General features: G+C 45.4%; 2 protein-coding genes across 6 annotated transcripts in view; both read left to right on the top strand.

Moving 5' to 3' along the window:
• The window catches only part of LOC118391155 (cytospin-B-like), a 162,819-nt gene that overhangs the window by 55,817 nt on the left and 81,127 nt on the right, over window positions 1-25,875 (top strand). The window contains exon 1 of one of the 5 annotated variants that reach the window (XM_052457873.1): window positions 8,397-8,782. The exons of the other annotated variants lie outside the window; for them this stretch is intronic. Within the exon in view, the coding sequence (XP_052313833.1) occupies window positions 8,743-8,782 (40 nt within the window). The 5' untranslated portion in view covers window positions 8,397-8,742. Of the gene's footprint in view, window positions 1-8,396; window positions 8,783-25,875 lie in introns of those variants that run through there. 5 annotated transcript variants of the gene reach the window in all.
• On the top strand, window positions 13,573-24,363 carry LOC127906300 (histone-lysine N-methyltransferase 2D-like). Its single transcript, XM_052457870.1, has 2 exons — window positions 13,573-15,251; window positions 15,292-24,363. Exon 2 carries the CDS (start codon window positions 15,720-15,722, stop codon window positions 19,362-19,364), a length of 3,645 nt encoding a protein of 1,214 aa, XP_052313830.1. The 5' UTR covers window positions 13,573-15,251; window positions 15,292-15,719; the 3' UTR covers window positions 19,365-24,363.

Genomic DNA, 25,875 nt, shown 5'->3' with positions numbered 1-25,875 from the left:
CCAGGGTCTCGAGCTTGATGACGAGCTTGGAGGGTACTATGGTGTTGAATGCCGAGCTGTAGTCGATGAACAGCATTCGCACATAGCTATTCCTCTTGTCCAGATGGGTTAGGGCAGTGTGCAGTGTGGTTGAGATTGCATCGTCTGTGGACCTATTTGGGCGGTAAGCAAATTGGAGTGGGTCTAGGGTGTCAGGTAGGGTGGAGGTGATATGGTCCTTGACGAGTCTCTCAAAGCACTTCATGATGACGGAAGTGTGTCGTTTAGCTCAGTTACCTTAGCTTTCTTGGGAACAGGAACAATGGTGGCCATCTTGAAGCATGTGGGAACAGCAGACTGGTATAGCATCTTACAGATTACTGCACCTGTACATAGCCCACCTATAATTTAGCCCAAACAACTACCTCTTTCCCAACTGTATTTAATTTATCTATTTATTTTGCTCCTTTGCACCCCATTATTTTTATTTCTACTTTGCACATTCTTCCATTGCAAAACTACCATTCCAGTGTTTTACTTGCTATATTGTATTTACTTTGCCACCATGGCCTTTTTTGCCTTTACCTCCCTTTTCACCTAATTTGCTCACATTGTATATAGACTTGTTTATACTGTATTATTGACTGTATGTTTGTTTTACTCCATGTGTAACTCTGTGTCGTTGTATCTGTCGAACTGCTTTGCTTTATCTTGGCCAGGTCGCAATTGTAAATGAGAACTTGTTCTCAACTTGCCTACCTGGTTAAATAAAGGTGAAATTAATTTTTTACATTTTTTTAAATAGGGATTGATTGAATATGTCCGTAAACACACCGGCCAGCTGGTCTGCGCATGCTCTGAGGGCGCGGCTGGGGATGCCGTCTGGGCCTGCTGCCTTGCGAGGGTTAACACGTTTAAATGTCTTACTCACCTCGGCTGCAGTGAAGGAGAGGCCGCATGTTTTCGTTGCAGGCCGTGTCAGTGGCACTGTATTGTCCTCGAAGCGGTCAAAAAAGTTATTTAGTCTGCCTGGGAGCAAGACTTCCTGGTCCGTGACTGGGCTGGATTTCTTCCTGTAGTCCGTGATTGACTGTAGACCCTGCCACATGCCTCTTGTGTCTGAGCCGTTGAATTGAGATTCTACTTTGTCTCCGTACTGACGCTTCGCTTGTATGATAGCCTTGCGGAGGGAATAGCTGCACTGTTTGTATTCGGTCATGTTACCAGACACCTTGCCCTGATTAAAAGCAGTGGTTCGCGCTTTCAGTTTCACGCGAATGCTGCCATCAATCCACGGTTTCTGGTTAGGGAATGTTTTAATCGTTGCTATGGGAACGACATCTTCAACGCACGTTCTAATGAACTCGCACACCGAATCAGCGTATTCGTCAATGTTGTTATCTGACGCAATACGAAACATATCCCAGTCCACGTGATGGAAGCAGTCTTGGAGTGTGGAGTCAGCTTGGTCGGACCAGCGTTGGACAGACCTCAGCGTGGGAGCCTCTTGTTTTAGTTTCTGTCAACAACGCATACATACTGGGTTGACTGTTGAGACCTATATAATGGTTAAGACATAATGATGGTTTTTGAAAGGTCTGAGATGAGATATCGGCTTGTGGTCCGAGGTCTTTAAATTATATTTTAACGTCTTTGTGTTGTGAGATGATATTCTGAGTGAAATGTATGTGGCTTATCTTGATGTATTGATGATGCTGATAGCCGGGGCAATGCTTTACTTCAGAGTGTAATGAAATTTGCTGTAGCTTTTGAGATTTGTGCGATTTGTACCATGCTGTCAGTCATGATTAAAGATGGTTCTGCTCTATTGATTTATGTCTACTTATTATTTACTTGGTGTACTTTATCCTCTCACCACCTTGCTCTGTGGTAAGTATTTTGTACCAAAGCCTGTTTTTATTGCTGGATTATGTGTGTAACTGTCAATATGGCTTCATCCTCCAGTATGTCAAGAGGCTTGTCTCATGTCAGTTGTCAGCATTGTTGTGTTAGAACTGTAAAATCTAATCAGCTCCTCTTCATCAGCTCCTCTTCGTTATTTCATTTTGTTATTTAAAGATTTTTTTTTTACTTTCGTTTATTTAGGAAATATTTTCTTAACTCTATTTCTTGAACTGCATTGTTGGTTAATGGCTTGTAAGTAAGTATTTTTCACCTGTTGTATTCGGTGCATGTGACAAATACAATTTGATTTTAAATGGCTTGTGATGATAGGCAATCTGGACTAACAGGGCTTTGATGGATTGATTTCATTACCAAGCATTGTTCAGACTGGTCAGACATTACACAATTCAAAATCTGCTTTAATTTGTGATGTTTGATGTTGGTTTGGGTGTTTCTTCCAAATAACATATTGAACATTTTATTCAAATGTTTCACTTGTTCTAATACAGTGAGGCAAAAAAGTATTTATTCAGCCACCAATTGTGCAAGTTCTCCCACTTAAAAAGATGAGAGAGGCCTGTAATTTAATTTAGTTTAAAAGTAGGGAATGCATCAACACATACCTGTCCAAACTACACACACTGTTTCAACACCTTGATTTATTAGTTAGTGTCAGAACACCTAACATACATTACTATCACCTGACTAGCTAAGGCAGAATGTTAGGCTACATTATTGTGAGGTGGTGATAAATAGAATTTCCATCATAACTTCCATCGTAACTTTCATACTTTTTGCTAGTTCCAATAGGCCTATGGTGTTTTTGGATGGATGGTTGCTTGGGCAGTTGCTTAGGCTGTATTTGGATTTTTTAAGACTTTTTTTCAGGTGCAGCTAGCATTGCTGTTACCATCAAAGATATTGCAGGCTTCAATCATGATAAACTAGGATTCCGTACCGATTTGCCTGTAAATTTCATAATGAATGTTGTTCTTACAGGCTTAGCGTTATATGTTGTTTGGACTGTTTTTTAAAGACAGTTGCAAATACTATTATTTCAGATATAGCAGTCGAGCTAGATAGCATGCTAGCTAACCAGCATCATACACCGTCATTTATGGTTAACGTCTATTTAAAAAATATATATAAATGTTTAGTGTAATGCATTTGATTGGTGACAATAGCTAGGTTTCCATCCAATTGGCGACAGATTCGCATGCAAATATTCCTGCATTTTCAACTCTACTAATAGTTTTGTCACAAATTGTTGCGTTATATGGTCTTGGCATGTGCGCTCAACCATTGCAAATGGGTAGGCTAGTCTACATGGAGATTATTATGGAGAATATTTTTATTTGTCAAACATCGATCATCATATAATATAATAATAATAATAATATCAGCAGAATACGACCCTCGATATTTATAGGAAAGGAACATCAAGATCACCGTGCAGTTTCACCATCCTGTGAAGTTCATAATGTATTTATCCATAGCCTTATAAACGGAATGGTTTCCTGAGTCGTAGTGGAAGGACCGCACACCATATCATAGTGTGAACCAACACTTCCTGTTTCCATCACAGCTGTCGTTTACTTACATAAACGTATGATTACAACCCATAGTAATGTGAAATGAACTCATGACATAACCTTCATGTTAACTTGCTAGCCAACTAAGTTAACTGCAGGCTAACGTTATTATACCTCAGAGAGGCTTAATGGCGGAGCATTGCACCATGGGAATAGTAGTATACTGTAGTCCAGGGAAATGAAAAGCTTAAATGCAGTATGACTTAAAATGCTACAACATCAACGTGTATCATATCTTACAGTAGTGCATATATACTAATAGCACAATAACTGGTTATTAAGTGGTAGAATTGTCGAGAGAGAGAGAGATAGAGACGTCAGACAAGGGGTCACAGCCACGTCCAGATGACTTATTTAAGCACTTCATCAATATTTAAATGAAGCCTTCACTGTGAGAGTAGGGAATCCCTAGTGGAGCACCAGAAGGAGAGGAGGAGATAAAGAGAAGCAGTTTTTACTCTATAAATAACACCTTTATCATCAGCCCTAATGGGGTGAAGTGATGTGCACTACTAGCTACTTCATGGATGGGTCCTTCCTTTACCGCAGACCTGTTCTGATTTAGACACTGTGCTGTGTTCACATTGAATGGATGCAGAGGACTGTGGGCAGTTCGAACTTTTAAAGTCTTGTAGTGTGTCACTGTTCAAAGGGACAGTTGTACTCAATCATTTTATAGCCTTTTCCAGTGTCAGTGTCTTGGCTTAAAGAGACACTAGATATTTGAAATTGCCTCTGTGGATCAATATCAGTTAAGCCAAAACAAATATCTTTGCTGTATTAATAGCAAGAATACAAGTCCGCAGCTGTAACTGGTGGCTTGACAGTGTTCATACTGACCATCTAAAGGGCAAAGAAGATCCCATTGTGATGAGTGATTCAGCCCAGGCTGAAGGCCCTCTGGGCCTGTCTGAAACACACTGTGTACCGGTCATTAGGAGGTCAATATGAATCATCAGATCCAACTAAGGTTATGAGGCCTTCACACCTGCTGACTCGTTTACTGCACACTGTACACTTCCATTTCATTAAGAACCCATTGAGAGATGTTTCACTTGCTGTAAACATCCATATACTGACTAGCTAGCATAGTTGACTAGCTGTTATAATTGGGCACCCACTCAACAACATATCTTTGTCTCAGTAATAGATTAATGAGTGCTGTTATAGTTTCAAGTTTCGCTGTATCTATGAGGCGAAGGCCTGTCAGGCATGTCATATTTCTCCCTTCATGGTGTAGTTAAGCCCAGCCTGTCTCTCAGCCAGATGAATACTGCAGCCTCTGTCAGTGACTGATGGGGAACAGGCACCCACAGGTTTCTCACCATGTGTTGCCTCTCCAGAAGTATTATAATATGTTCTTCATTCATCAGCCCAGAAACCTTATCATTTAGACATTACCACAAGTCGTTGTGACTGATTTGAGAAACCTAATAAGGGGTTATGGTCTGTCCTCATGCCTAGCGAGCGAGCGAGGCTTCCCTGAGTGTGTGATGAATGATGTGAGTTATCCCTCGGCCTGACTGACTGTCACAGTGAAGGATGGAGAGAAGGAGGAAGAGGACGAGGGGAGGAGAGGGTTGCAGAGCAGCTGGTGGACGTGCCCAGACACCAGACTGGAGTTGCGTCTGAACCGGTTCCCTATTCCCCAGATAGTGCACTATTTTGGATCAGGGCCCTGGTATAAAGAAAAGTAGTGCATTATATAGTAAATAGGGTGCCATTTCGGACACACTCTGGGACCCTGGAGGCCTGTGGAGAGGCCTGGAACATGTGGCCCTGAGGGGGCATTGTATGTCTTTGTCGCCCACCTCAGACTGGGGCACAGTCACTCTCTCTATCCCCTTCTCATCGCTGTCATATGAATTAATCAAACGTGCCTCAATACCACTGGGACTCCTAAGTTCTCTCTAGCCTCCATAAGCATTCTACCATGACAGACACACACACACTCAGAACAGTGGTAATGATGCTGGTCATGAAAAATCACAACTCCATACCCACTCAATATGCGGGTGGGGCTTTAAAAGAGAAGGGTTAATGTGCAAACAGTCTATTTAGGCAAAATATTTAGATATTTCTCATCTGACATAAGGTTTGTACACAAACACACCTATTGTTGGTCTGTTTACTGAACTACATACAACATGCATCCATGTCATGAGAAGACTGTGTCCCAAGCAACCCCCAAAGACTCTGTGTTGGTTTATCTGGTGTGGTTCTGCAGTGATTGACTCAGACAGAAGGAGAAAGGATCATTGGAGAACACGAGAGAAGGAGGAAGAAGAGGCAACACAGCAGCATCTCTGAGTTTAAAAAGTCTGCCCATAATTCGATTTTTTTCAAATATCGCAGCAGATATCAGAGACTTGTAAAGGAAAGAGAGAAATGAACACACACACATAGTGACAGAGAGGGAGACGCACTTAAAGATGGAAAGATAGAGGTTCCCTTCAAGCCGGGTCACTCAATAAGGGACCAATCCAACCGGAGATGACACATCAGTTCACTCCCAACTTCATTTCTCCTACTGTGGCTTTTACCAGCATTAATATTTCAGACACATACATTGTGAATGAGAATGAACCCACTGCCCCTCCCTCTCCTCACACAACCCTCCTGCAGGGAGAATGGCGCCCCCCAGTAATGCAGAGTCCTGCTATGAAAACACTGCTAGTGTGTGTGTGCAAATGCATGTTTGTGTGAGAGAAAGAGAGAGTGTGTGAGGATGTCTGTGTGTGCATGTATATGTGTGTTTAGAGTTTGCCAAAAGGGTTGGAACCAAAATTATTTTCCAGTCGTTCTGACCAGCAAAATAAAGTTCTAAACCAGATCGTTCCTTTTTTTGCAGAGCGGCACCAGAATGAAAATAAAAACATGTCTTACCTTTTTGTAGTTAATAAATCCAATGTGAAACGTGATAACTATAGTCCCCTTAACTAGCATTGAAAAGGTCTTCTCTGAATCACGCTTGTAATTCTAATAGATTACTAGACCATGCTTTCGAGGGGGAGAGGCAGTTCGCCTACACAATCACACACCAGGGTTTCCATTAGCCGGAAGGGCTAATTGCTGGCTTTTGGGCAATTGAAAAAATGACAAGTAAAATCGATCAGGAAAGGCTTTCTATCATAGCCTACACCCCGAATTCACACTTCAGAACCATTCTCACACTCCTTGCGCGCACATACGCCTGCTGCTGAGGAGAGAGAGAGAGAGAAGAACAAACACTATTGTAAATACAACCCATATTTATGTTTATTTGTTTTCCCTTTTGTACTATAACTATTTGCATATCATGATAACACTTTACATAGCCATGATATAACATTTGAAATGTGTCTTTTGTTTATCTATTTAACTTGCTTTGGCAATGTAAACGATGTGTACGATGCACCACTCGGGAGCCCATAAAGAATTGCATGTCAGTGTTGAAGCATTCTTCTCTTCCTTCGTATACACTACCATTCAAAAGTTTGGGGTCACTTAGAAATGTCCTTGTTTTTTTTAAAGAAAAGCACATTTTTTGTCCATTGAAATAACATCAAATTGATCAGAAATACAGTGTAGACATTTTTAATGTTATAAATGACTCTTGTAGCTGGAAACGGCAGATTTTTTGATGGAATAACTTCATAGGCGTACAGATGACCATTATCAGCAACCATCACTCCTGAGTTCCAATGGCACGTTGTGATAGCTAATCCAAGTTTATCATTTTAAAAGGCTAATTGATCATTAGAAAACTATTTTGCAATTATGTTAGCACAGCTGAAAACTGTTGTTCTGATTAATCCAGCAATTAAACTGGCCTTCTTTAGACTAGTTGAGTATCTGGAGCATCCGCATTTGTGGATTAGATTACAGGCTCAAAATGGCCAGAAACAAATCATTTTCTCCTGAAACTTGTCAGTCTAATCTTGTTCTGAGAAATTAAGGCTATTCTATGTGAGAAATTTCCAAGAAACTGAATATCTCGTTCAACTCTGTGTACTACTCCCTTCACAGAACAGAGTGAACTGGTTCTAGAAAGAGGAGTGGGAGGGCCCGGTGCACAACTGAGCAAAGGGACAAGTACATTAGAGTGTCTAGTTTGAGAAACAGACGCCTCACAAGTCCTCAACTGGCAGCTTCATTAAATAGTACTCGCAAAACACCAGTCTCAAGGTCACAGTGAATAGGTGACTGATGCATTTAGTGCTCTAATCTCTGACAACTGAACCGTGAGGTGAACAATTATTGTTTTAGGAAAGTACTTAAAAAAAAAAAAACAATTGCCGATAAAGTTTTGCATATGCTACACATCGAAACACAAGACATTGTGTTTTGTAATTTGTTATAGGCTATTTAAGGATATGTAAATGTGGCCAACATCCCTCGTTTATTGATGGTGCTGGCTGTGCCAGGTTGGATCTGAATGCATATGGATGTCCCATGTAACCAGTTCCCATGCTTTTAAAATGAAGGTTCTGTTGTGGAACTTTTCCTCAGATGTTCAATTCTGTTCTAAACCGGTTCCAACCCCTGGTTTGCCAGAGCTCCAGTTCGTTTGTGATCTTACTCTCTGTTGGACAGATGAAGTCAGGAGAGTTCACATGAAAGGGAAGAGAAGAGAGAGCTCTGATGTCAGCCTCTGCCAACAAGACAAATCATCCTTTTCCTCCCCCTCTTTCCTTCCTCTCTTCCTCCTCCATCAGTCTCTCTCTTTCATCATACTGTACAGTGATATTTACTTTGTGGAGGCACAATACACTGTGTTAAAAGCAGCAGTCATGTATGCTCTGTTGTGAGAGTGAAAAACAGCTCTGCAAGTCTGTGAGACTGAGGGAAGGAGGAGGAGGGCCAGTCTGTGTGCGTGTGTGTAGCCGTGGAAGCCACTCCCCCTCTGTGCTGATTCCAGCCGTCACTGGGCTAATGAAGCCCACACGGCTCTGACTGCCAGCCAGTGTGTCACTGCAATGTCACCAGTCTGAATGACACATACACACATACACGTACACACACTCAAGCAGCGGGACAGCCTGCTTCCACTCACTCTGCCTCAGGAAGAGCTGGAGAGAAGAGCGAGAGAGAGAGAGAGAAAGGAAGGAGGGAGGGAATATTATTTTTATCTCCTGTATGTTTTTGTATCTCTACCGGTGTATCGGACTTAGACGTTGCTACATACTGTTAGATAGAGAGCTTCTCTGAGCAGAGCCGGCCTCCCCCGCTGCCGGGGTTCTTGGATTAGTCCGTCCCGGTGGGGAGAGCTGCCGACCGGACCAGCATGGGGAACCAGGCGGGAAGACTGGAGGAGTCCGAGTCAGGTCTGCTACCTTACCATACCGCACTGTATCGTATGCCAGCTTAGCACTGTTTACTCACCACTCCAACAGCAATACTCATTCACTTCATCAGCTTATCTTTCTCCCCCTCTCTCTCTCTCTCTCTCTCTCTCTCTCTCTCTCTCTCTCTCTCTCTCTCTCTCTCTCTCTATCTAGTCTCTCCCCCACCACCCTGTCTCTCTGACTCTGTGCTCTGTTGATGTGGGAGGCAAACAATGCCATGTGTTGCCAAATAACCTAGTTATGAATCTGATCTCAGGCCGTGTCAGTAAATCCCATTTAAAAGATTCATTGTCAGACATATGGAGCTGTACCTAGACTTAGTGCCAGTGGCCTTGAACGTTGCCTGAAGCTGCATACGTGAGTGTACCTGATGGTTTGTACTGTAGGCTTACTCTGCCCTTCTTCTCTTTTCTTCTCTTATTGCTCAAATGCTTCAAAGAAGGATATTAATTGACTAGTAGCATGTTAGTTTGCATGTGTGTGTGTGTGCATGTCTTGTGTATATTTGTGTATGTGTGATTGGTTCACTGTGAAAAGTGCTGAGTGTGTTTTATCTTCCAGCAGCTTCCTCTCTGTCAGAGGCAGGGAATCAGCCAGAGGAGATGGTATCGCTGTATCTCTCTCTCTCTCTCTCTCTCTCTCTCTCTCTCTCTCTCTCTCTCTAGACTGCTTAACACATTTCCATTTCAAAGTCTCTTTTAACTTAATTCAGCAGCCTTTAACTTCACATTAGTCAGAGAAACCACTGGTATCTCACTCTCATCTCTATTTTCTCTCTCATCAACAAATGTCCCTTTCAGGTTGTTTCTTACCTCTGTCCTATCCACGAACAGCATATCTGCATTGTCAGCTCCCGTCTGTGGGCTCAGTGGTTCCTAGTGTAAAGTAACTGATACAGAGGTGTGTGTGTGTGCCATTCATCTTTGTGTGTGTTTGTAGGAGTGTGTGTGGGAGCACCTCCGTATGTAGCCAGATCTCTTTCCAACCCAGCCAAAGGGGCCTGTTCAGTGTTCTAGTGTGGGCAGCTAGTGAAGTCTCTGTGTCGCTGTAGCCAAGCAGCCAATAGAGAAAAGCCAGGCAGCCAGTGAGGCCACAGCCCACACTACACAGTGTAGCAGTTATCAGCTAGTGAGTGTTAAGTCGTGTCATTTCGGAGCGGTAGTGTGTGTGGTGTGAGATAGCACGGCAGGCTCTGATTCAGAAGGCTTCAGTAGGGAGCTGCTGCATGCCAGCAGGAGAGATTAGACTCTTGGTTCCTGTCACACAAATTTCTCTACTCGACTGCTCACGAATAGGACACTCATAACATTTCATAACATATTGTTATTACTGTAGATCTAAATTGGCCCCATTTAGGGTGAAGAACACTTCAGACATGACTCGTTTGTACTGAACACACACTCACGGTGAGGTGAGGTGTCCTAATGTCACCTTCTCAGGGTGACTTGTCCTCTAGAACAGCTGGAAATAAACCCATCATCCCCGTGGCGTGATCCAGCTATGCCGTCACTTCCTGCTGTGTGCCTGACACAGTGTGTTTGTGTGACTGCACGTGCATGTATTCCAGTTCATATGAAGCTAAACATCTGTCATCTGTCAAGTATTTTGATTACATTCATTACACACACACACACACACACACACACACACACACACACACACACACACACACACACACACACACACACACACACACACACACACACACACACACACACACACACACACACACAGTCAGTTCGATCCCAGAAAGCCCTGTATTATAATTTGATGAGCTCTGCTATAATGTTAATCAATCATGCTATTATTATTCTCATACCTCCACTGCCCCATCCAATCAAACAAGCCTCTACATAGTTAATGACAATTGATCACGAAATGGGCAAATTTTTCTTCAGGTACTGTAGCCTAATCTCTTGATGTATAGAAAGAAGTCTGCAGAGGAGAGGATAAATCGATCCATGAGAGAGGGATTTGATCACAGAGGATTTTAATCCATTTCTCATCAGGGCTGCTTCCTATACTGGTGTTTACTAACACCTAGGATAATGCAGTCCACATTAACACGATTGCTCCCAAATAAAGGCCTAGCAATAATCCTTATGATGTTTGCTCCTTGTGAGTCTATTCTAGGCCTCGTTAATGTAAAATAATTGTGTGACTTTGGTGTAAAAAGGGCATTATAAATACATTTAATTGATTGATGTTTTAGCCTCAATTTGGCAGATAGACTGTGAGAGCCTCTGTCTGACCAGCTGTGGTATGTCTCAGATAGTATCTGGTAGATAAGAATAACACAGCTGTTATGTGTAAGGTACGGAAGCAGACGTCGGAAAAGGAGGGAGCTCTGATTAACACTGTCTGTGATTAACACTGTCTGTTATCTCTGAGTGGAAGGATGAGATGGTTTTACAGTCTGCGATAGTAGCGATACTGCTGTTTGTATCTAAACCGCTACCAGTGTGGTTCACTGTCTTGTTTTTGCATGTTTATAGTTGATTATCTTGTCTGTATGCTGCACAAAAGACTTTCCTTATTAGGAGATAAAAAATAACCTTTTCTAAAATGCTATAACCACCACCCTTCTTCTGACTGGGCGAGTCAGTTGTCCAGCGCTCTATTACACACTGGAAGAGTGGCCCAGTGCCCACACTCAGCAGATACTGTGATGATGACCTTATCAGTTAAATATTATGGCTGAACAGAACAGTGGGCCTATTTTCAGATCCGATTCCATGCAGTCCAGAGCTGTCTGGAAGCAGAATAAAAAACACGGCCCGTGGCGACTGGCAAGATGTTTGTCCAGTGAGGTGAGAGGGGGAGTCAGAGAGAAAGAAGGGAGAGAGAAAGAGAGAGGGAGGGTGAGACAGAGATACAGGGAGGGTTGGAGCATTTATGATGCTCAAAAAAGGAAAGTGAGCTTTCACGGTCCTGTGGGATCCTCGCCCATGCAGCATACCCGGGATGTTTGGAGGTAGTGGTAGTGCAGGAAAAGCTGCTAAAATGTTGAGAAAGCAGAGAAGCGTTTGATAGTACCAGGGTGTTTTTATGTGATACCAATGCAGTAATAACAGTGGTCACTGGAACAACATGACTGTTTGTAGTCTTTGCTCACTCTTGAGCATCAGAAGTGTCAGTGAAGGAGAGTGATAGGATAGGATAGTCTACTACACACGGTGCTGGAGAGGCCCACAGGAAAAGATTCCTCAACCAAAACAACACTACATAACCAAGCTAATCAGACTGTGATAACACAGACTTTTGTTTCTCAGGAATTGCAGTGTGTCTACAGAGAAAGTCAATTTTTCATTGTTCTGATAAATGTCTGTTCCTGATCTGACACTTTCACATTAGTAGACTTATCACATTTACTGTAGTATGATCTTCAGTCATGTCACGCCCTGACCTTAGAGACCCGTTTTATTTCTCTATTTGGTTAGGTCAGGGTGTGATTTGGGGAGGGCATTCTATGTTTTCTGTTTCTGTATGGTTCTCAATCAGGGACAGTTGTCTATCATTGTCTCTGATTGGGAATCATACTTAGGCAGCCTGTTTTTCAACCTTAGTTGTGTGTAGTTGACATTGTTAGTGGCCTGTATAGCCCTAGTCAGCTTCACGTTTGTTTTTGGTGTTTCTTGTTTTGTTGGCGACATTCATAATAAAGAGAAATGTACGCTCACCACGCTGCACCTTGGTCCGGTCATTTCCCTGACGACGTTCGTGACAGAACTACCCACCACCAAAGGACCAAGCAGCGTGGCCTGGAGGAGCAGGGATCCTGGGCCCGGGAGAAGAGGGAGTGGAGGACCTCATGGACATGGGAAGAGGTTATGGCAGGGGATAAGACCCTGCCATGGAAACAGGCGGAAACAGCAAGGGAGGAACGGCGGCGATACCAGGAGTCACGGCAACGAGGCAAGCACGAGAGGCAGCTCCAAAAATGTTTGGGGGGGCACACGGGGAGTGTGGCAGAGTCAGGGTTCAGACCTGAACCTACTCCTCATGCTTACCGTAGGTGGTACTGGTCAGGCACCGTGTTATGCGGTGGAGAGCACGGTGTCTCCAGTGCGTGTTCACAGCCCGGTGCGCTACATTCCAGCTCCCCGCATCGGCCGGGCTAGAGTGGGCATCCAGCCAGGACGGATGGTGCCGGCTCAGCGCATATGGCCGCCAGTGCGTCTCTACCGCCCAGGATATCCTGCGCGGGCTCTGTGCACTGTGTCTCCGGTGCATCTGCACAGCCCAGTGCGTCTTGTGCCAGCGCCCCATTTGCCGGGCGAAAATAACCATCCAGCCAGGACGGGTTGTGCTGGCTCTACGCTCGAGACTACGATCGCCCCTCCACGGCCCAGAGTATCCGGTGCCTCTACTCCAAGAACCAAGCCTCCAGTATGTCTCCCCAGCCTGGTGAGTGCTGTGCTTGCTCCCAGAACCAGGCCTACTGTATGTCTCCCCAGCCTGGTAAGCCCTGTGGTAGCTCCACGCACCAGGCTGCCCATACGTCTCCTCACTCCAGTGATGATCCATGGCACGAAACCTCCAGTGATGATCCATGGCCCGAAGCCTCCAGTGATGATCCATGGCCCAAAGCCTCCAGTGATGATCCATGGCCTGAAGCCATGACAAGTCATAATACGGTGTGTGTTTAAGCATGTGTGTGTGTGTTGGTGGGGTGGTATTCGAGCCGTGTACACGTGCCTGTGTCTGTGCACCTGTGCCAGTTGAGTCAGGAAACAGAGCGAGTTTCTGCTGAGAGAGGGAGAGAAAGAGTGTAACGTAGAGTTCAGTTTATGCAAAGCGATTACCTGCAGATGGGTGGCAACGTGCTGGTGAGTTCTCAGGCGAGGACTATCTGTGCCTTCCCATCAGCAAATTTCACACACCACACCTCCCTGGCAGCTGGGCAGCTTTCATACATGCAAGGCAATCAAGCCATTGTCTCTCACATTCTTCATGTCACTGCAAGGGATGCATCTTATTATGACATTTAGCCTATTGTACTGTCTGTACTGTCTGACTCACCCAGACTATTATAGGCCTGCCCTTTTCACACTATCGTGTCGAACCCAACCGTACAATGCTGACTTGTAGTAACCATAGCAACTTTGGTAGATGTGTAATCAGTCCAGCGCAGCACAAAAGAGTCAGAGTGATCCACACTGAGATCCCAACACATCTCCCAGTGGTTTAATTCCCAGCTTTTCTTCTTCAGAACGTTCAAGATAAGCCTCTCGTACATAGACAAGACGCTCTCTCATGTTGACATCGATAACTGTCTGTGAGAAACAGGACTTGACATCGATATCGCTCTGCTGCTGAAATCGTAGTGATATTGTCTAGATCCACTGCACCTGGCAAATACTCTTCAAGAGTTATCTGGGCAGAGTCAGACCATGACACAGACCATGACACGATGAGCATTAGCAAAACACACCAAAGAATGTGCAAAGAAAGATGAGGAATCTGCAGCATCAGCTCTATTTTGTTGCATAGAGATTCTTATTGGAGACAGACCAACATTAGGATTCAGGAAACAGACCAAGAAGAGGAGTCTCAGTGAGTTGCTCTACCCAGAGTACAGTAGCTAGAATCGTGTTAAAATACTATTAAAAATAATTTAAATATTTGATATGTGTTTGATTGACCCTCTGGTTTAATGGACCAATAAAAAGGGAAAAGTGATACTTAGTCAGTTGCACAACTGAATGCAATCAACCGGAATGTTTCTTCCTCATTTAACCCAACCCCTCTGGATCGGAGATGTGCGGGGTTTGCTTTAATCGACATCATCGGCGACCTGGGAGCAGTTGTTGTTGATGGTTAACTGCCTTGATCAAGGGCAGAACGGCAGATTTTTCTATCTTTTTGGCTCGAGGATTCGAACCAGCGACCTTTCGGTTACTGGCCCAACACTCTTAACCACTAGGCTGCAAACCCCACCCATCTGGCACAAATGTTTTTTTTTAAACTATAAAACAGAAATAAAGATTGTAAAATAATATTTGAACCCAGGTCTGGAAGTAGCAATAATGAGGCTTTCCTGGTTCCCACCCAGTGGAGGCTCCTCAGAGGAGGAAGGGGAGGACCATCCTCCTCAGTGAATTTCATAAAAAATGACAATTGTAAAACATTTTAAAAGTTTGCCCTTTTAGATAAAACCATACTAAATATATCACGTCACCAAATAATTGATTAAAACACACTATAGAAACTCACTATCTACAGTAGCCTCAACAGCACCCTGTAGGGTAGCAACATGGCGTAGCCGGAGGACAGCTAGCTTCCGTCCTTCTCTGGGTACATTGACTTCAATACAAATCCTAGGAGGCTCATGGTTCTCACTGTCACGCCCTGGTCGAAGTATTTTGTGTTTATCTTTATGTATTGGGTCAGGCCAGGGTGTGGCATGGGGTTTTTGTATTGTGGTGTGTTTTGTCTTGGGGTTTTGGTGTGTATATATTGGGATTGTAGCTAGTGGGGTGATCTAGCAAAGTCTATGGCTGTCTGGAGTGGTTCTCAATCAGAGGCAGGTGTTTATCGTTGTCTCTGATTGGGAACCATATTTAGGCAGCCATATTCTTTGAGTTTGTCGTGGGTGATTGTCCTTAGTGTCCTTGTTCCTGTCTGTGTTAGTTTTCACTAGTATAGGCTGTTTCGGTTTTCGTTACGTTCTTTGTTTTGTAGTGTTTGTGTTTTAGATTTGTGTTACGTTTTTGTTCATTAAACATGGATCGCAATCTACACGCTGCAGTTTGGTCCGACTCTCCTTCACCACACCTAGAAAACCGTTACAGAATCACCCACCACAACCGGACCAAGCAGCTGTCAACAGGCAGGAGCCGCAGGAGAGGCAACAGAGGCAGCAGCAGCAGGAGCAGCAGCAACTACAGTGGGAGAAGCTGCACTACTTGGAGAAATGGACTTGGGAGGAGATTCTAGACGGGGAAAGGACCCTGGGAAAAGCCTGGAGATTATTGTCGCCCCAAAGCCGAGCTGGAGGCAGCAAAAGCAGAGAGGCGGCATTATGAGGAGCGAGCACGGCAGAGCGGATGGAAGCCCGAGAGTCAGCCCCAAAAATGTATTGGGGGGAGGCTCACAGGGAGTATGGCTGCCAGGTAGGATATCGGCGCAAACTCCCTGTGCTTACCGGGGGGCTAGAGAGACCGGGCAGGCACCGTGTTATGCAGTGGTGCGCACGGTGTCCCCAGTGCGGGTGCATAGCCCGGTGCGGTATATTCCAGCTCCTCGCAGTCTCGGCCGGGCTAGAGTGGGCATCGAGCCAGGTAAGGTTGGGCAGGCTCGGTGCTCAAGAGCTCCAGTGCGCCTGCACAGTCCGGTCTATCCAGTACCACCTCCACACCCCAGCCCTCCGGTAGCAGCTCCCCGCACCAAGCTTCCTGTGCGTGTCCTCGGTCCGGGACCACCAGTACCAGCACCACGCATCAGGCCTACAGTGAGCCTCGCCTCTCCTGCCTGTTCAGCGCAGCTAGAGCTGTCAGCCTGCATGAAGCAGCCAGAGCTGTCAGCCTGCATGAAACAGCCAGAGCTGTCAGTCTGCATGGAGCAGCCAGAGCTGTCAGTCTGCATGGAGCAGCCAGAGCTGTCAGTCTGCAAGGAGCAGCCAGTCTGCAAGGAGCCGCCAGTCTGCAAGGAGCTGTCAGTCTACATGGAGCAACCAGAGATGTCAGTCTGCATGGAGCAGCCAGAGATGTCAGTCTGCATGGAGCAGCCAGAGTTGTCAGTCTGCATGAAGCAGCCAGAGATGTCAGTCTGCATGAAGCAGCCAGAGCTGTCAGTCTGCAAGGAGCTGTCAGTCTGCAAGGAGCTGCCAGTCTGCAAGGAGCTGTCAGTCTGCAAGGAGCTGCCAGTCTGTAAGAAGCCGCCAGAGCTGTCAGACCACATGGAGCAGCCAGAGATGTCAGTCTGCATGGATCAGCCAGAGATGTCAGTCTGCATGGAGCAGCCAGAGCTGTCAGTCTGCATGAAGCAGCCAGAGCTGTCAGTCTGCATGAAGCAGCCAGAACTGTCAGTCTGCAAGGAGCTGTCAGTCTGCAAGGAGCTGCCAGTCTGCAAGGAGCCTCCAGTCTGCAAGGAGCTGTCAGTCTACATGGAGCAGCCAGAGATGTCAGTCTGCATGGAGCAGCCAGAGATGTCAGTCTGCATGGAGCAGCCAGAGATGTCAGTCTGCATGGAGCAGTCAGAGTTGTCAGTCTGCATGAAGCAGCCAGAGATGTCAGTCTGCATGAAGCAGCCAGAGCTGTCAGTCTGCAAGGAGCTGCCAGTCTGCAAGGAGCTGCCAGTCTGCAAAGAGCTGCCAGTCTGCAAAGACCTGTCAGTCTGCAAGGAGCTGTCAGTCTGTAAGGAGCTGTCAGTCTGCAAGGAGCTGCCAGTCTGTAAGAAGCCGCCAGAGCTGTCAGACCACATGGAGCAGCCAGAGCTGTCAGTCTGCAAGGAGCAGCCAGTCTGCAAGGAGCCGCCAGTCTGCAAGGAGCTGTCAGTCTACATGGAGCAGCCAGAGATGTCAGTCTGCATGAAGCAGCCAGAGATGTCAGTCTGCATGGAGCAGCCAGAGTTGTCAGTCTGCATGAAGCAGCCAGAGATGTCAGTCTGCATGAAGCAGCCAGAGCTGTCAGTCTGCAAGGAGCTGTCAGTCTGCAAGGAGCTGCCAGTCTGCAAGGAGCTGTCAGTCTGCAAGGAGCTGTCAGTCTGCAAGGAGCTGCCAGTCTGTAAGAAGCCGCCAGAGCTGTCAGGCCACATGGAGCAGCCAGAGATGTCAGTCTGCATGGATCAGCCAGAGATGTCAGTCTGCATGGAGCAGCCAGAGCTGTCAGTCTGCATGAAGCAGCCAGAGCTGTCAGTCTGCATGAAGCAGCCAGAGCTGTCAGTCTGCAAGGAGCTGTCAGTCTGCAAGGAGCTGCCAGTCTGCAAGGAGCCTCCAGTCTGCAAGGAGCTGTCAGTCTACATGGAGCAGCCAGAGATGTCAGTCTGCATGGAGCAGCCAGAGTTGTCAGTCTGCATGAAGCAGCCAGAGATGTCAGTCTGCATGGAGCAGCCAGAGCTGTCAGTCTGCATGAAGCAGCCAGAGCTGTCAGTCTGCATGAAGCAGCCAGAGCTGTCAGTCTGCAAGGAGCTGTCAGTCTGCAAGGAGCTGCCAGTCTGCAAGGAGCCTCCAGTCTGCAAGGAGCTGTCAGTCTACATGGAGCAGCCAGAGATGTCAGTCTGCATGGAGCAGCCAGAGATGTCAGTCTGCATGGAGCAGCCAGAGTTGTCAGTCTGCATGAAGCAGCCAGAGATGTCAGTCTGCATGAAGCAGCCAGAGCTGTCAGTCTGCAAGGAGCTGCCAGTCTGCAAGGAGCTGCCAGTCTGCAAGGACCTGTCAGTCTGCAAGGAGCTGCCAGTCTGCAAGGAGCTGTCAGTCTGCAAGGAGCTGTCAGTCTGCAAGGAGCTGCCAGTCTGCAAGGAGCTGCCAGTCTGCAAGGAGCTGTCAGTCTGTAAGGAGCTGTCAGTCTGCAAGGAGCTGCCAGTCTGTAAGGAGCCGCCAGTCAGCGTGGAGCAGCCAGAGCCGACAGTCAGCATGGAGCAGCCAGATCTTTCAGTCTGCCCAGCGCCACCAGTGCCGCCAGTCTGCCCAGCGCCGCCAGTCTGCCCAGCGCCGCCAGTATGCCCAGCGCCGCCAGTCTGCCCAGCGCCGCCAGTCTGCCCAGCGCCGCCCACGCCGCCAGTCTGCCTTGCGCCGCCAGTCTGCCCTGCGCCGCCAGTCTGCCCAGCGCCGCCAGTGCCCCCAGTCTGCCCAGCGCCGCCAGAGCCCCCAGTCTGCCCAGCGTCGCCAGTGCCCCCAGTCTGCCCAGCGCCGCCAGTGCCCCCAGTCTGCCCAGCGCCGCCAGTGCCCCCAGTCTGCCCAGCGCCGCCAGTGCCCCCAGTCTGCCCAGCGCCGCCAGTGCCACCAGTCTGCCCAGCGCCGCCAGAACTGCCAGTCGGCCAGGATCTGCCAGTCGGCCAGGATCTGCCAGTCGGCCAGGATCTGCCAGTCAGCCTGGATCCGCCAGTCAGCCAGGATCCGCCAGTCTGCCAGGGTCAGCCAGGACCCGCCAGAACTGCCAGTCGGCCAGGATCCACCAGTCGGCCAGGATCCGCCAGTCGGCCAGGATCCGCCAGTCTGCCAGGATCCGCCAGTCTGCCAGGATTCGACAGAACTGCCAGTCAGCCAGGATCTGCCAGTCAGCCAGGATCCGCCAGTCAGCCAGGATCCGCCAGTCAGCCAGGATCCGCCAGTCAGCCAGGATCCGCCAGTCAGCCAGGATCTGCCAGATCCGCTAGTCAGCCAGGATCCGCCAGTCAACCAGGATCTGCCGGAACCACCAGCCAGCCAGGATCTGGTAGATCCATCAACCTGCCTGAGCTTCCTCTCACTCCTGAGCTTCCTCTCACTTCTGAGCTTCCTCTCACTCCAGAGCTTCCTCTCACTCCAGAGCTTCCTCTCACTCCTGAGCTTCCTCTCACTCCAGAGCTTCCTCTCACTCCTGAGCTTCCTCTCACTCCTGAGCTTCCTCTCACTCCCTAGCTTTCTCTCACTCCCGAGCTTTCTCTCACTCCCGAGCTTTCTCTCACTCCCGAGCTTTCTCTCACTCCCGAGCTTCCCCTCAGTCCCGAGCTGCCTCAGTCCCGAGCTGTCCTTCAGTCCCGATCTGCTCCTCAGTCCAGTGGGGTTCTGGGTGAGGACTACTAGGCCATGGTCGGCGGCGAGGGTGGACTATCCAGGGACGCGAGGAGAGGGGACAAAGACATTCACTGAGTGGGGTCCACGCCCCCACCGGAGCCGCCACCATGGACAGACGCCCACCCGGACCCTCCCTATTGTTTTGAGGTGCGTTCGGGAGTCCGCACCTTAGGGGGGGGGGGTTCTGTCACGCCCTGGTCGAAGTATTTTGTGTTTATCTTTATGTATTGGGTCAGGCCAGGGTGTGGCATGGGGTTTTTGTATTGTGGTGTGTTTTGTCTTGGGGTTTTGGTGTGTATATATTGGGATTGTAGCTAGTGGGGTGATCTAGCATAGTCTATGGCTGTCTGGAGTGGTTCTCAATCAGAGGCAGGTGTTTATCGTTGTCTCTGATTGGGAACCATATTCTTTGAGTTTGTCGTGGGTGATTGTCCTTAGTGTCCTTGTTCCTGTCTGTGTTAGTTTTCACTAGTATAGGCTGTTTCGGTTTTCGTTACGTTCTTTGTTTTGTAGTGTTTGTGTTTTAGATTCGTGTTACGTTTTTGTTCATTAAACATGGATCGCAATCTACACGCTGCAGTTTGGTCCGACTCTCCTTCACCACACCTAGAAAACCGTTACACTCACGCCCTTCCATAGACTTACACAGTAATTATGACAAATTCCGGAGGACGTCCTCCAGCCTATCAGAGCTCTTTCAGCATGAACTTAGATGTTGTCTACCCAATTAAGGATCAGAGAATGATCTAGTACTGAAAGCATAATCTACAGCTAGTACTGCAGTGTATAACGTGGTGAGTAGTTGACTCAGAGAGAAAGACAATAGTTTAACATTTTTTTATAAATTCATTTCTTCCAAAATGAAGGAGAAGCAAGAGAGAAATAGAATTGTCATTTTTTTTCTCAGTTTCACTTACTTAGCTAGCTAATGCAACTAGCTAGTTTAGCCTACTGAAACACCCCGCTCAAACAGAGGGATGCTATGTTAGCTAGCTGACCAACACAACACTGGAACTCTTCCAAGTCAAGGTAAGCTTTTTGTATTACTAATTTCTTGCCACAGGGGCCCACCGAAATAACTGCTTACTGACTGTACATTGTAACGTTACTGCATGATTGTAGCGGGTTTACTAACGCATTAGTTCTATTAGCTATGTTACTTTACCTAATATGGTGACAACGATATAGGCTGTGTGTAGCGGTTTGGCTTGGAAATAATTTTTCGCCTGGTCACATACAGCTGATGTGTTGTGCATTGAAGTCCACAAGCGAAGAGAAGAGGTGAGAGGAGGAGAGCGCATAGATGCGACAAGGAATACAAAATGGCTGCTATGAAAGTTAACTGTGTTTACGCGTGCTCAGGGGCTCAGGGGTGTATTCATTCCCCCGATTCTGTTGAAAAACGTTTCTTAAACGGAAGCAAATGGAATTAAACGGTGATAAACATACCTGAATTTGTGCAATAGAAACTCTTGTCTGCAACTGTTGGACAAATGATTACACCCTATATCACCTATATGCAGGTTAGAGTGTGTAAGGCAGTATTAAATGTCACTGTCTTTCCATGTGTCACCGTCTGTGTCCTCAAATGTGTCTCTCGACCTGTGTGCACCTATATTGTAAACTTTAATTCATAGGCTTGGTTGTAGAAACCTTATGATGGGTATAGGGAAACATTTTGTATAATGTAGTATCCTAAACCTAATCGCTGTTACATTGAATGGGGTGAATGGAATATGAATAAGATTCATCCAATGTGCTGAAATAGAAAAAAGGCCACGATAATGAGGGGAAAAAGCGTCCTCCCTCAGCTTAAACGGCACTGACCACCACTGTTTCCACCACAGCAGTTAGGTTTACTGTACTGTAAACAAAGGGTTGTTCTGTGTTTGCAAAGCAAGGTGTGTCCTGTTTAAATGAGCTGTTTGTGTGTGGTGAAACATGGGCCCATATACCCAGTACACACTACACAGACATTAAAGCACTAGCTGCAAATTATCTGTAAATAATTTTTAGAAGCATGGTCAGAACTTAGACATCAGAGTTACCGACTGCACTGTCTTCATGTAGCCTTCACTCAATGACCCTCAAAGACGGATTTAGTTGGATTTGCCATGTAAGCAGCATCCCAGTCTTTACAACAGTTTGTGTGTGTGAGGCATTTCAAACCAAACATCTCCTCAGAAGTTTGTGTATACAGTATCTCTCAATGTCTAGTTATGGATTTCCTTCAGCTAGACTGTGAAAGATAATCCAATCCTTTCCTGTTTGTTCTCTCCATGGCTGTCTGCTCTGTCATCTCCAGCCACAGACCATATTTGTTTGTAGTCTCCCAGGACTGTTTTCATGAGTAGCTGGCCAGCGCATGCAATATTTGGTCCTGGGTTGTGGGTTCCGAGATTAATTTGTTTGTGATGTCCTCCTCAGCTGAGCCCAGCAGCCGCCAGCAGACCAACCTGGTCACACCATCACTATCAGTTTTAGTTTTCACAGTAAGCACACGGAAATGTCTCCTACTTGATTAAATTGTTTGTATCATGGTAAACATTTGATTTCAGATACAGCCTGTTTGTGGCATATGGCGATATCCTTACTATTACTAGAAAATATAATTTGTTTGCCTTTTGGTTACTATGGGAAAGGGTGGGGAACGGAGGTGTCTTTTTCTCAATAATACCTTCTAAATCCTGCATGTGGAAATCTCTCTCCCATTCTCAGATTAATCCTAAACCCACACATATATTAAATTTCATCGTCTACAGGGATTGTTCCAGGAAAAATAATCTCAAATTCTTAATCTCTTCTCAATCATGTAGGATGTGTATTTGGATCATGAGAGAAATGTAAAAGTCATGGAGAAAAGTTTATATTAGAAAATAGAAATTAAGAAAGGCTGATGTGTTGGATGTAGTACTCAAATATACGGAATGATAAAAAAATATATAAAAATGATTCTCAACCAAGTTTTCAGAGCCTGCAAACACGTGTGAAATACCAAGATAAACATGACCAGCTTGAGTATCAAATTGAAAGGTTGAGATGTTTTGGTTTGTCGATTTATGTTGAACCCGAACAAACCCATGATGAGTTGTCCTCTGACGGTATCTTGGCCAATCAAGTGTTTAATGTCTAAATATGGTCATCTGATGTCAATCCCTTTGTTTTAGCAGATATACGTTTTAGCTGTCGCTGTCCCCCTTTACCCTTTCTGGAGAAAATATCAAAATCTTTCAATCTCATGCGATGTGCTCATGCACTGATGTCTGTATCAAATGTATGCCTTTTGTAGAGAATGTACCTCAAAGCAGAGTTCCTCAGTAAAGGGGATGCTGTGGCTATATTATTAGCATGCACATTAGTTCAGTTTATACCCTAAAAAGGAACATCCTTCCTTCAGAATTGAATATAAATGTAATAAATGTGTCTACTGTGCCTTGCTAACTGCCCAAAGCAAAGCACATCATGCATTTTGTCTCAAAGTGCTATTTCCATGGCACTTCAACAGCTACAGTCCCTTCAGAAAGTATTCACACCTGTCATGTGTGCTCCCTTTCTGGCCTCTAGGTCACCTGGCTGCTTGTTATGGTGCACCCTGTCACCATGGTTACGCACATAGTGACACTCACCTGGACTCCATCACTGCCTTGATTATCTTCCCTATATATGTCACTCCCTTTGGTTTCTTCCCCAGTCGTCATTGTTTCTGTTTCATGTCTGTGCTTGTTCATGTTTCTTGTTTTGTATTATGTTTTGTTTATTGATTAAATCACTCACTCCTTGACAGTAGTGGAGTGGGTAGTAAGTTTTAAGTTCCTCGGTGTACACATCACGGACAAACTGAATTGGTCCACCCACACAGACAGCGTTGTGAAGAAGGCGCAGCAGCGCCTCTTCAACCTCAGGAGGCTGAAGAAATTCGGCTTGTCACCAAAAGCACTCACAAACTTCTACAGATGCACAATCGAGAGCATCCTGTCGGGCTGTATCACCGCCTGGTACTGCAACTGCTCCGCCCACAACCGTAAGGCTCTCCAGAGGGTAAACTACCTGGGGCAAACGACCTGCCCTCCAGGACACCTACACCACCCGATGTCACAGGAAGGCCATAATGATCATCAAGGACAACAACCACCCGAGCCACTGCCTGTTCACCCCACTATCATCCAGAAAGCGAGGTCAGTACAGGTGCATCAAAGCAGGGACCGAGAGGCTGAAAAACAGCTTTTATCTCAAGGCCATCAGACTGTTAAACAGCCACCACTAACATTGAGTGGCTGCTGCCAACATACTGACTCAACTCCAGCCACTTTAATAATGGAAATTGATGTAAAAATGTATCACTAGCCACTTTAAACAATGCCACTTAATATAATGTTTACATACCCGACATTACTCATCTCATATGTATATGTATATACTGTACTCATTTAAACTGCTGCGTCTTGCCTCATCTACTGCATCTTGCCATCTTTATGTAATACATGTATCACTAGCCACTTTAAACTATCCCACTATGTTTATATATCCTACATTACTCATCTCATATGTATATACTGTACTCTATACCATCTACTGCATCTTGCCTATGCCGTTCTGTATCATCACTCATTCATATATCTTTATGTACATATTCTTTATCCCTTTACACTTGTGTGTATAAGGTAGTAGTTGTGGAATTGTTAGGTCAGATTACTCGTTGGTTATTACTGCATTGTCGGAACTGCTAAATGGCATATATACATACATATATATATATATATTATATATATTAACTAGAAGCACAAGCATTTTGCTACGCTCGCATTAACATCTGCTAACCATGTGTATGTGACAAATAAAATTTTATTTGATTTGAACTTGCTTCCTGACTCTCAGTGCACATCGCTACAACACTTCTTTACTTTATCCACATTTTGTTGTGTTACAACCTGTATTTAAAATGGATTACATTTAGATTTTGTGTCAATGATCCACACATAATACCCCATAATGTAAACGTGGAATTTTGTTTGTAGAACATTTTAGAAATGAAAAAATAAATGAAAGCTGAAATATTCAACCCCTTTGTTATGGCAAGTCTAAATAAGTTCAGGAGTAAAAATGTACTTAACAAATTGCATAATAAGTTGCATGGGCTCATTCTGTGTTCAATAATAGTGGTTAATGTGATTTTTGAATGACTACCCCATCCCTGTACCCCACGCATACAATTATTTGTACAGTCCCTCAATTGAGTAGTGCATTTCAAGCGCTGATTCAACCACATAGACCAGGGAGGTTTTTCAATGCCTCGCAAAGAAGGGCACCGATTGGTAGATAAAAAAAAGGAGATGCTGAATATCCCTTTTAGCATGGTGAAGTTATTAAATTGGGCTTTGGATGGTATAAATACACCCAGTCACTACAAAGATACAGGCTTCCTTCCTAACTCAGTTGCCAGAGATGAACAAAACTGCACAGTGATTTCACCATGAAAAGAAGAAAGCCTATACAGAAATTAAAATATTTCCAAACATGCATCCAGTTTGCAACATGGCACTACTGCAAAAGTAATACTGCAAAAAATGTGGCAAAGAAATGTACTTTCGGTCCTGAATACAAAGCGTTATGTTTAGGGCAAATCCAACAGCACACATCACTGAGTACCACTCTTCATATTTCCAAGCACGGTGGTGGCTGCATCACGTTATTGGTATTTTTGTGATCGGCAAGGACTAGGGAGTTTTCTTTAATTTAAATTTATGGAATACAGCTGTAAGCACAGGCAAAATCCTAGAGGAAAACCTGGTTCAGTCTACTTTCCAACAGATTTTGTTTTTTAATATTTTAAAAAATAAAAAATATTTTACCTTTATTTTACCAGGTAGGCTAGTTGAGAACAAGTTCTCATTTACAACTGCGATCTGGCCAAGATAAAGCAAAGCAGTGTGACACAGACAACAACACAGAGTTACACATGGAGTAAACAGTAAACAAGCCAATAACACAATAAACAAGTCAATGACACAGTACAAAAAAAATAAAGTCTATATACAGTGTGTGCAAAAGGCATGAGGAGGTAGGCAATAAATAGGCCATAGGAGCGAATAATTACAATTTAGCAGATTAACACTGGAGTGATAAATGAGCAGATGATGATGTGCAAGTAGAGATACTGAGATTCTGGGGGACGAATTCACCTTTCAGCGGGACCACAACTTAAAATACAAGGCCAAATCTACACTGGAGTTGCTTACCAAGACGACATTGAATGTTCCTGTACACTTTTGGCTTAAAATCGTCTTGAAAGTCTATGGCAAGACTTGAAAATGGCTGACTAGCAACAATCAACTTGACAGAGCTTGAATCATTTTTA

The sequence above is a fragment of the Oncorhynchus keta genome, chromosome 12 (genome assembly GCF_023373465.1).
Source record: "Oncorhynchus keta strain PuntledgeMale-10-30-2019 chromosome 12, Oket_V2, whole genome shotgun sequence".
Lineage (NCBI taxonomy): Eukaryota > Metazoa > Chordata > Actinopteri > Salmoniformes > Salmonidae > Oncorhynchus > Oncorhynchus keta.
The sequence above is the reverse complement of the archived record's forward strand: the minus strand, read 5'-3'. Positions and strand labels throughout refer to the sequence as shown.